Raw genomic sequence first — 11,425 nt, 5'->3', positions numbered from 1 at the left:
GGTAAAACAAATATATTTACCAAACTATTTGAGTGCTAATATCTGTTTTGTATCTTTGTAATTCACTGACAACCACCATAAACTGGTGGTGATGTGAAAGTCACGTGAATTCTTCATCACAAGCTGATAAGGTAAATAGTAAATACTAAAGCTGCACACAGTGCCATTCACACGAACACTGAATACCAACATGGTAACACACATGACTGTAACGTTACATTAGAAAAAAAAAACTAAATAAATAGTTATTTCAACGAAAATACATGAAATGTGAAGTTTCACGCAGGGAATTCGGTTTTCACGATATTATGTGTTCTTTTTCACTTCCAAAACTGTATTTTACTGTAAAATTATATTAAATGTTTGATTACTTCAGTTTTCACAGTGTATATAATATAGAAACTTTCAAGCTGTTTTCTCACCGTAGCAACTGTCTTACCATTAAAATCACGATCATCTTTATTGTAGTAGGCTGTCATGTTATTTGTTAATTGGCATACAAGGTTTTATAGACCAAGCTCACGCTACAGAAATTGCAACAAATGTGATATAAGGGCTAAACTATTTTAGAAACGTATTTGACGGTAACTGTGAATAAAATAATTTGAGTACCTCTTATGACGTGAAGTTCTTCCGTTTACCACTAGATGTCGTTCTTACTCGAATAATCCTGTTATCAAAGGTCGAGATAAGGCAGCGTTCTGACGACAGTTCTCGCGAGAGCTTGTAAACGCTTCCTCTTGGTTGGATAGCGGCTTCCTGGCCGGACTTTATCCCCCCTCCTCCTCCTCCTCCTTTTTTTCTTGAGGGAAATTTCAACTTCTGTTTTCGCGGGTACTCCATCAAAACAATTACGGACAGCATTTCGCGGTGGGTCCTGTGATTGTGAGCGACAGGCCTGACTTATCTTCTGCCGCCTTTTGTCTGTGGGAGCGCTCGCGAGTCAGAGGCCGTATCGAAGAGACATTCCGGGGATGCACGCGCTAAAATAAACTGCATTTCGTGTACTTTTGCTCTTATGGCACTCGCTCTTTTTACTTGACACCTTCATATTACTCTGTACAGCTTCTGGAGGCATGGCAAGGTGTTGAAATTAGGGTCGTACGAATTCAGAAACTTCTATAGCCACTGCCAGGTTTTGAGTAGCAATTTGAAGGATTGGATGTCAGTAGAACCTGCTTGTTCTCTACTCGGACAACTATGGCACCAAAAAGAAGACCTGTACCCCTGATTATAACCCCCACAGGAGAAGGACAGTCAACCAACATAGATGCAGCGGCAGAGTAAGTAACGTTATATCATTTCCTATTTCTGGCACTTGTTTGGTTTACCTTCCTGCATCTCTAACTGGTCCTATTTTTCTGTCTTTAGGGCCAACCTGGAGGCCTTGCAGAGGAAGTTAGGGGAGCTGGACTTGGATGAACAGCAGAGGAAGCGTCTCGAAGCTTTCCTCACCCAGAAAGCCCAGGTGGGCGAGCTCAAAGATGAAGATTTCGAACCCATATGTGAACTTGGAGCAGGTAACGGTGGGGTGGTCCACAAAGTACGTCACAAACCCTCAAGACTGGTCATGGCCAGGAAGGTAAGCGATGCACTGACTTTTTGCACCTGTTGCTGATGCTAGTTTGCTCGCCGCATTTAATACGAAGACTGAACTTTGTGTTTTCCTCAGCTCATTCATTTGGAAATCAAACCAGCCATCAGGAACCAGATTATACGAGAGCTACAGGTCCTACATGAGTGTAACTCGCCTTACATTGTAGGGTTTTACGGCGCCTTCTACAGTGATGGAGAAATCAGCATCTGCATGGAGCACATGGTGGGGCCAGTGTTTTTGTTGATAGAGATTATAGCAAAGGTGTTACAGTACACTGACATGTATTTGTCCGCAGGATGGTGGTTCTTTGGATCAAGTACTGAAGGAAGCCAGAAGAATCCCTGAAGAAATTTTGGGCAAAGTTAGCATAGCTGTAAGTATTCCCTTCCTCCCCTGTTGTATCTTCCAGATAATTACAAATCATACTGACACAACAGTGACTTTTTGGATATTGAAATTCATGAGTTTATCTTAAATGGTGGTTCTTTGAAATTCGGAAACCCACTTGTAGTGGAGGGCTATAACATGCTGGCTCTTGTTTAAGGTGTATTTTTGGGTATATACTTTATCATTAGATATTTTATTTGCCAATTTAAACATAAAATGACAGACACAATTGCCATCCAGATCAAATCTGCTGTGAGCAATGTTCTTATTATGCATAGAATAACCTGTAGGTTTTAATTAGTTGGAAAATACAATAGCTTTGTGCTAATAAATGTTACTTATTGTTGACTCATTTATTTATTTATATCTAAAATCTGTCAGTTATCCTATATGATCCTACACTCACTAGACATTCAGAATAATATTCTCATCATATCATTATTACTATTTGGCTATAATGTGAGCATTTGGTAAAATAATTTGTGAAATAAAATAAAAATATGTATGCTATTTATTTGATCAGTATCAGTCTAGTTAGAAATATTGATTGATATATGATATTTAATTGTTAGTTAATAGTTAATAGTTTCTCTTTTTGCTGTCACCTAGCACATTAATATGTAAAAACACTAATAATTTTATAATACTGTTACATGTAGTCTTTATCAAATATCAAAATCTATTTTTCATACTGTAAATTATAATGTTGTGATGCATTGTAGTGTGTAGCATTTAAAATGCTAAATTTGTATTTGATCTTATTTAGATGCATAGTATAGTATTTTAATTGTCATTTATTGGTTAATAATAACCGTCTTATCGGTATCATGGATAATTTTAATATGGGCACATCCCTAGAATAAAATTTAACTATCAGCTTATGGTAACTGTGTTTTTAATATTTGCATATGTAAAGTCATAGCAATATGTACATAGGTAATGCACATGTAAAACGATCGGGCGGTTGTGAAACGGCTGTAGGAATCTCTGAAGTGAGGGCAACCTGCTCTTCTTGTTGTTGTCTAAAAGCCGAATCCAAAAATTGGTACACAACCTCCATCGTAACATGTCTGCCACTATTACACGCCGACTGCAATATAATAAAGCTGTGACCACACCCATGGATTTACAAACTCCCTTTCAAGTCAGAGACACCAAAGCATGCCCATTTTTCAACACACATTTAGTCTTTTTCTAGCAAATGAATAGGGTTAAACTTCTGTTTCTCATTTGATCATTACAAAACACAAACGCTAAGACCAAACAAAGGTGCAGAGATCTGTTTATGTGTGTATCCATACTGTTTATTGCACATGTTAGTGAATGCATCTCAGCTTTCAGTAATCACAAAGCAGAAGTTGGTTTGTAAAGACCAGACTATATAGCACATTCTGTAAATTCAGGAAGATTGATACCAAGTTGACCGTTGAGAGGTACCCCATTGATGCTATCTTTAATTCTTGTTCCACAGGTACTCCGAGGTCTGGCATATCTGCGTGAAAAGCACCAAATAATGCACAGAGGTACACTCATTCCTTACTAATATCTTAGAAAAACATACATGTGCATACACGCATTGGATGGTGGCAGGAAGTAGCCCCCTAATGCAGCTATTGAAATTGCATAAGAAGCTTAAAAAATGATTATTCTGGAGAGAGATTAGGTCTTACTTTTTCAAAGGTATTTACTAAAACTCTAACCAGAGACTGGTTAAAACAGAGAAAAGTTTATAAATTTCCTGTTTATGTGCTAAATGTTTTTTTACACTACATAGGCACTTGTTATTCCAAGTTAGATCACCAGTTAGCGTAGATATATTTTCAGTGTCTCAGAGTGTGGCGCAACCAACATTTGAACAATAATACTATGTCTGAAGATGCAAAGTACCAGTTCTCTGTCAGGTTGTATGAGGGTCTGGAGGAGCCACACTAAAGGGTTAGATGGAGGGTCAGGCCTATAGTTGTGCTGTTGTGGCAGGGAGCGCTTGCCTGCTCGCAAGGAGCTGTCGAGGAGCCCAGCCGGTAATTACAGCCTCTCGGATGAGATTACATGGCAGCCGCACCCTGCACCCCCCTCCCTTCTTTTTCCTCTCCCACTCTCACCCCTCTGTCCACTCCCAGTGGGTGTTGGGGGCTGAAGGAGGGCCCGTCACGTGCGGAATCGTTGCATGTCCACACTGTTATTTGCTCCTCGTGGCCTGTGTTTAAGAGGAGAGAGGTAGAAAGTGGCTTCCATGTCTGCCTTTTCTGCTGTGGCGGTGTTTTCAGAGTTAGCTTTGCAGTAGCAGAGCATATTGCAAAGTGTTTTTGCTGGGCTTGCTGGAGAAAGGGAATGAAAAGCCAGGTGGTGCCGCTGGGATTTGGACCCCAGCCCTCCATCTAACTTCGTCTCACTTTGGTCCCTACAGACGTTAAGCCCTCCAACATCCTGGTGAACTCGCGCGGTGAGATCAAACTGTGTGACTTTGGCGTAAGTGGCCAGCTCATCGACTCCATGGCCAACTCCTTCGTTGGAACACGGTCGTACATGTCGGTGAGTCACCCTCCCACTTCCCTCCCCAACCCCCAGCCCTTCTCGTTCCAAGCCCTGAGTCGGTGCCCAGGATTCTTCCATGTGGAGAGGAGGAAGTCGCTGCCAGGTTTTAGCCCACTCCTCTTGGCCACCTGCAGGGTGTGGCGCCCCACCCTAGTAGAGCCTTGACTTGCTCTCTGCTCTCTGCCTTGACAGCCGGAGAGACTCCAGGGCACGCACTATTCGGTTCAGTCAGACGTGTGGAGCATGGGCCTATCGCTGGTTGAGCTGGCTATTGGACGCTACCCCATCCCCCCTCCCGATGCCAAGGAACTGGAGGCCATATTTGGCCGGCCAGTGTTGGATGCAGGTGGGGCAGAAGGCCACAGCATGTCTCCAAGACCAAGGCCTCCAGGACGACCAGTTAGCGGTAAGACCTTTTTAAATTTCTCATAACATTTTTGTCCAAGTAAAGTAGAGGTAGAGTGTGCGTGTGTGAAAGAAAGTGACATGGCGCTCTTAGCCAAAGACACTACAAAAAGCTCAGCAGTCAATTAAATTCTATCTGCGCAAAATTAATTTTTTTGCCTCTAAATCAATTACGGGTTCGTGAAATCGTACTGTTTACTAGCCATTGGATAATTACATATTTTTTAGTCGCCTTGCGTGAAATTTGGTTGCATATGTAATCGATTTACTCGCATTGTAGAGGGTTGCCGTTGTCTGCATAATATACGTGTTTTAGTCAAGCTTTGCAAATTATTTTCCCTCAGGACACGGATTGGACAGCAGGCCAGCCATGGCTATATTTGAGCTACTGGACTACATTGTCAATGAGGTCAGAGGATTTGCTTAGCATGCAACTTACTTCCTTTGTGCTTATTTTTGCCTTAGTGTTTTTATGTAGCAGTTTCACTTCAATATCACCCTTTTCTCTGCTCCCCACCTGTCTTTACATCTGCAGCCACCACCCAAGCTGCCCCATGGTGTCTTCACCATGGACTTTGAGGAGTTTGTGACAAAATGGTGAGATCCTCTGTGCTATCTCTGGTGGTTTTATTGTACAAATCAGCAAAGACTAACTTGTAATCAATGTCGAAAAAAGTGCCATCTAAACTATGGCACAGTTGCAAAACATTAAAAGGGCCGTAGTTGGGGGTGTCCAATTTCCTGCAGAGTTTAGCTCCAACCTTCCCCAAAACACTTGCCTGGAAGCTTCTAATAATTCTGAAGACATATATTAGCTGTATTAGTTTCAAGTGTGTTTAATTAGCATTGGAGCTAACCTCTCTAGGTTAGTGGAACTCCAGGAGCAGAATTGGGAACCGCCATAGTACAAACAGTCCTTATCAAAGAAACTCTGTTCACTCGGCGGTAGGGCTGGGATAAACGATTATTTTTTAAACGATTAATCTAGCGATTATTTTTTCGATGCATCGATTAATCTAACGATTAATTTTTCCTGTCCGATTCGGTTACGATTCGATTATCGATTATCTCCCCATTAATTGCCTAATAGCAATTTATACATGTTGATTTAATTATCTGAATGAAAAAAAACGAATTACTTAACATTGCAATATATGTTTATTGCTCTTAAAATTCCAAAGTAAAAGACTATACAAGAACAATGCATTCAATAAAATCATAACAAAATACAAAATACACACACACCCTATTTTGAAGTTACTGCACTCTGCCTTTGTATTATCTGCAAAAAATGTGGAGTCATGCCAAGGCAAAAGGCAGTAACTTCCATATTATCAATATTTGGTTGCTGATCACCATTTACAAAATCAATATAGTAACACCTGTATAAAATCTAATGATCATGGCATTTATTTTGGATGATTTACAATTAATTATAGCCATCTTCTTATTACCATCATGTGCTTTGGTTGCATTCTGATGCCATTATTAAGGACACAATACGTCTTGTAAAGAGTACCTTCATTGCTGTGCAGCAAAACTTACAGGTTGATAGGTGACACTGAATTATATGAACAAGATAAGATTATTTCTAATGAGTAAACATTTGCATATATAATGCAAAGATATAAAAAATAGAACAAATAACAAATCATGTAAAAATGCATGGGATTGGAATAAGATAAATAGCAAATAGTGTCGCTGGTTAATCAAGGGTTAAGTTTGGCTATCACACTCTAATGACAGCACTGACTGGATCGGATTGCCCATTCATAGAGTAATTATTTATTGCAATATGTTTTTAATGTTTTTATCTAGTAAAAAAAAAATGATACAATAGGCTACATAGCTTAATTACTTTTACATCTTTGAATGAAAATCGCCTATAGCCTAAAAGGACAACTTTTAGATTGATGTGAACGACAAGTAGGAATAATTCTCAGAATGCTTGTGGATTAAACATCCCCGATGACGTTCATTGCCATGGATTTTATCGGGTTTACAAGAAAAGGTAGGATATATGGATATAATTGCGAACTGTTACTACTGATTGTATGCGTGAGCTCACGCTGTCACGGCATTTGAGTGCAAACTGCCTGACAGCGCGCTGAGTGAATATTCTGCATTATGAAAACATGTATGACAGTACACAGGCTACACCGTAACTTAAACGCAGCAGAATTTAATAGACAGTAAAACAAAGGCGGGACACCATAACTGGATGTCGGTACCGTAACTTAATTTAAACATCTGTCTTCCTGTGTGCAGAAATTTGTTTATGTAGCAGTGACAACAAAACGTGTGCATGCGCACCTGTGCTCCGTGCGCGCCACGCGCCAACCCGCAAGCCTTGCACTTCTGAAAGTCTGAGGAGCCACTCGTGTTGCTACCATAGGTATACATAATAAATAATATACTTAATTACATTATATACTTTATTATGTATATCTATGGTTGCTACTATTCTCCGGCGCCACCATCTTTATTTTGAGTCTGACGAATCGACGCGCATATTTTGCATCGACGTATTTTGACGTCGGCGCGTTGTCCCAGCCCTACTCGGCGGCCATATTTGCAACGCCTCCGGGCAGTTATTTCGGGCATATAAGATCAAGTCCTTTCTATTTGAATGGGGTATCCCGAATTTAAAACACTGCTTGTCGAACTCACAATTAAATAATTTATTTCATATCGGCGACAGGCTGACATGAACTGCCCCATAAATGTTGTTTCTTATGCTCAAATGCTCTTGTGCTTGAAAAAAAGCGTATTTTCCAAACTAAATGAGCCATTGCCCATGTGCAGTCCTAAGCACGACTCTTGGGTTTCTATGGGAAGCTGAGCTTCTAAGGGCAGCTGAAGTGATGCAATGTCTTTACCAATCAGCGATTGTCTCTTTTACTTTATAAGGTGGGACTATTTCATTTATACTTATTGTTTTTGTTACTTATTTTGACTAGAACTGTAATGTTGTGTATTTTCCTCTTTTTGTTGTTAAGCACTTTGTGATTTTTATCTATGAAAAGTGCTATACAAATAAATTTTACTTACTTACTTACTATTCTGCCATATTGCACATTGCAGTTTCTTCAATTCGTGAGTAATAGGAGTGAACTGTCTATATATCTAGTCTTTGAAACTGGGCTGCATTGTTCCCAATCCCACACCTACTTCCTCTACTAAATTTCTTATCAATTTTCATTGACTGCATTTACTTTAAAAGTTCAGTTGAACTGTAGCCAAAAAAAAAAAAAAAAACTAATTAAATGTCATCCAAACACTTTAGTCCAACTAAAATTGTTCTTGAAATTGTTTAGTTTTTGCAAAGTCGGACATATTTTCTCTTAGAGTTTGTCAAGCATGTGCACACATTTATCTGCCTTATTTGCCTTGGTGTTTTGCTCTTGCTCCGAAACAATGAGGTGGCTATTTAGTCCTTCAAAAATATGATTACTCACACTGGCAGTTTAAGATAGCTTGAATCTGTGGCCTGATTAGAAATGGTGATTATAAACCTAATAATCCTATCAATGGTCCTATCAAAAAAAAACTAGACTTAACACCTCTCTTTAGACTTCTGGTTTAATGTTTTGTTGTTTTGGGATATTTAGTTTGTCTTAATGTTTTATTTTATGTTGTGTTTCACAGCCTCATTAAGAACCCTGCTGACAGAGCGGACCTTAAGATGCTAATGGTATGTACATTTACCTGTATGGCAATCATAAAATGAAGACAGAGATTCAGAAGTATATTAAATAGAAATTTTAGTTTTGATCATCTGTAAAGTGCTATAACATGGTTTGAGAAGGACTTTGGAGTTACCGCACACACATATCCAGTAATGTCAATGTTGATGATGATCATGATCATAATGATGATACTCGTAACATCAATTTCATGATGTTTTGCCAGAGAATTAGTTTTGCCAGAGAATACTGAATTAAAACAGTACTTGTAGAATTATACTGAGGTGGGATGTATTGAAAATAAAATGCATGGCAAAATTGATAGTGTGATGTTCGTTTGCAGGGCCACACGTTCATCAAGCGGGCAGAGGTTGAGGAGGTGGATTTTGCTGGATGGATGTGTAAAACCATGGGCCTTCACCAGCCCAGCACACCCACTCATAGCGCTGAATGAACGCTGGCTCACAGCGTAGGCACCCATGCCATCCAAATCCTCCACTTTACTTCTTTCCTCTCTGCTTTCACAGGCCTGTATGCTTGTAAGCCTCCAACACATCGCTGTGCACTCTTTTGCCGTTCTCTGCTTGCTCTTCCCTTCTGCTGCAGTGTGTTCTGGGGCATTTCTTTTTAAGAGCCTCTGGTGTTGGAACACTTAGTCATTTCAATGAATATGGAGATTAGAGTCACTTAAGTAGAGTGGCTGTATTTTTAACGACCAGATTATTCAGGAATGTGTCAAATGGTAAACAGCAATTTCATTAGTTTTGTCTTTTTCTCTTCATGGTCGGTTTATTAATTCACCATATTATTTTTGTTGCTACAGTAATATTCATTGGCAGTTAGCGTTACACTGTTAAAATTGATAGCATGGATCAATGGCCAAAATGTAATTATGAGTCAACTGCCGTTTGCATCCAAAGCTACTGTGGATCATGCAGGTTGGTTTATTACAAAGGGGATTTATTAAAATTGCTAGATGGCCAGCAATGCCCAAGCGCATGTGTACAGGTGTTTATCTTGTGCATTGCAGGTAGCAGTGCTTTAAATGTGCTTAACATAGGCCCTCAAAATGGTTTCATTATGTCTTTCTTCAGTAAGTTTAAGTTTTGTTTGACTCATCGTTGTCACCAGAACGGTTTTCTTAAATCTCGCTTTATTTTTCAACTTAAAAAGATCTTCAGAAAGGGTATATTTGAGAAGAATTATGGTTTATAACTTATGCGTCAATGTTTTTTTTCCTTTATAAAACCTAAAATATCTAAAAGTTTGAGTACAACTAGGGTTGCACCTAACTTTACAGTGCTTTTCCATGAGCCCTACCCCAACCAAGACCACAACAGGTACACTCATAGTCTGTTCTTCAGTGGTATATAAAGTGCAAAGTAAAGTCTCAGGCCATCATGTACAGTGCTATGCAGATCAAATGAACCTCAGCAGATATTGCCGTATTAGTAGGTCTTATATAAATACACGGGTGTTACAGATGGGCATTGTGAAGTGTGGCTAAAGCCCACTTGCTCCGAATAGCTTTGTGTTTCTGGGTTTCTCTCTAGTGCTTTTCAGTAACATTGAAACTGTATTATTCACACACTGGCATTCAGCTCAGACCAAGTGAATGCATTGCCACACTTGCGTGTATAAAATATATGTACAGTACAAATGGTACTGATTTCAGTCTTAAAAATAACATTTTATTTTTAGGTTTTTTTTGGGACTAGTTTAAAGAGGATATAAGTCATTTTATTACCATTTGGAAAGTGTTGAATACAGTTCTAATATAAAAATAAAACTTATTTGTGAATGATTATCTTGCTGTAGTTGTTGTCAGTCTTCTTCGTTGTTTCTTTTGAACATTGAATCCAGTTTTAAGTGTCCCTATTATACTGCCCTCTATGGCTGGTGTGTGTTAGTTCATCATGCCCGTCTCCTACTTAATACTTCAGCATTTAAGCAACTCCGTGTCATACACAATTACGCTCGTCTGCGTCCACTCCCTGTTTTACGGGAGAGTCCTTGATTGTACAGACACTTTCCGAGAGGTCATGTACTACTCCTCCTGATTTTGAGAAACTCAGTCCAGCAGCAGGTAAACCAGCGATCGAGTCTCTAAGTGGTGGAGGATAATCCATGTCTGTCCCGCTGATCAACTGCACTCATCGCTTCTTTCGGCATGATTTTGGTAAGTATGGAATCACTGTACGTTTTTGATTTAAATATTAATTACTGTTTAAATTGTTTTGGAAGGTTCAGGTTTTTAAATATAATTGATGAAGAGGTGTTAAAAAGGTGTAGCAGTAAGAGAATAATGTCACTCCTATCCTAAGACCCCTTGAGAGTAGGTACACTCTGTGCTGTATTAGTTTGAAACAGTGGAGGGTGTGTGTATATGTGTTGCGGGGGGGGACTGCTGGCAGACCCTGAGTGTCCTGGAATGTGCCATGGCTTGTTCTGGGGTGGGACTCCATGACCTCAGGCAACGGGATGGGTGGGTGCGACTGCATTCACACACACAGGGGAGAAAGAAGGACGGTTAACTCTCATTATTTTGGTGCACACACTCACCCAAAGTACATGTGCAACACCCCGGCAAACAACTTTGTACAATTACAGGCTGGTTTTACCAGTGATATCCTTGTGAACTCTGTCGTTGCGTTCATGTCATGAGTGATAGTGGCCACTATGGCATGATAACAGCCTTTTACTGTATTCCCCAGAGAGTAGCAGAGAAGAGCAGCATGGGGGAATGCTGTTTCTTTAAGAGAGAGGGAGAGCGAGAGAGAGAGAGAAAGGGAGGGACCTTTTTGCCCTCCAGAAA

General features: G+C 39.8%; 1 protein-coding gene across 1 annotated transcript; it reads left to right on the top strand.

Moving 5' to 3' along the window:
• The first annotated feature begins 720 nt into the window (after positions 1-720).
• map2k2a (mitogen-activated protein kinase kinase 2a) lies at positions 721-10,417 on the top strand. Its single transcript, XM_067415958.1, has 11 exons — positions 721-1,283; positions 1,372-1,582; positions 1,673-1,819; positions 1,893-1,970; positions 3,456-3,507; positions 4,392-4,516; positions 4,712-4,925; positions 5,269-5,333; positions 5,460-5,521; positions 8,573-8,618; positions 8,954-10,417. Exons 1-11 carry the CDS (start codon positions 1,201-1,203, stop codon positions 9,062-9,064), a joined length of 1,194 nt encoding a protein of 397 aa, XP_067272059.1. The 5' UTR covers positions 721-1,200; the 3' UTR covers positions 9,065-10,417.
• Positions 10,418-11,425: the final 1,008 nt, after the last annotated feature.

Source organism: Pseudorasbora parva, chromosome 14, assembly GCF_024679245.1.
Source record: "Pseudorasbora parva isolate DD20220531a chromosome 14, ASM2467924v1, whole genome shotgun sequence".
Classification (NCBI taxonomy): Eukaryota; Metazoa; Chordata; class Actinopteri; order Cypriniformes; family Gobionidae; genus Pseudorasbora; species Pseudorasbora parva.
Note: the sequence above shows the minus strand (reverse complement) of the source record. Positions and strands in the feature narration are given on the sequence as shown.

Bases quoted from the DNA above. Each gene is read 5' to 3' on its own strand.
- map2k2a (XM_067415958.1), top strand. From the start codon at position 1,201: ATGGCACCAAAAAGAAGACCTGTACCCCTGATTATAACCCCCACAGGA. The intron at 3,508-4,391 runs GTACACTCATTC...TGGTCCCTACAG, and splicing joins GCACCAAATAATGCACAGAG to ACGTTAAGCCCTCCAACATC. The intron at 5,522-8,572 runs GTGAGATCCTCT...TGTGTTTCACAG, and splicing joins GAGGAGTTTGTGACAAAATG to CCTCATTAAGAACCCTGCTG.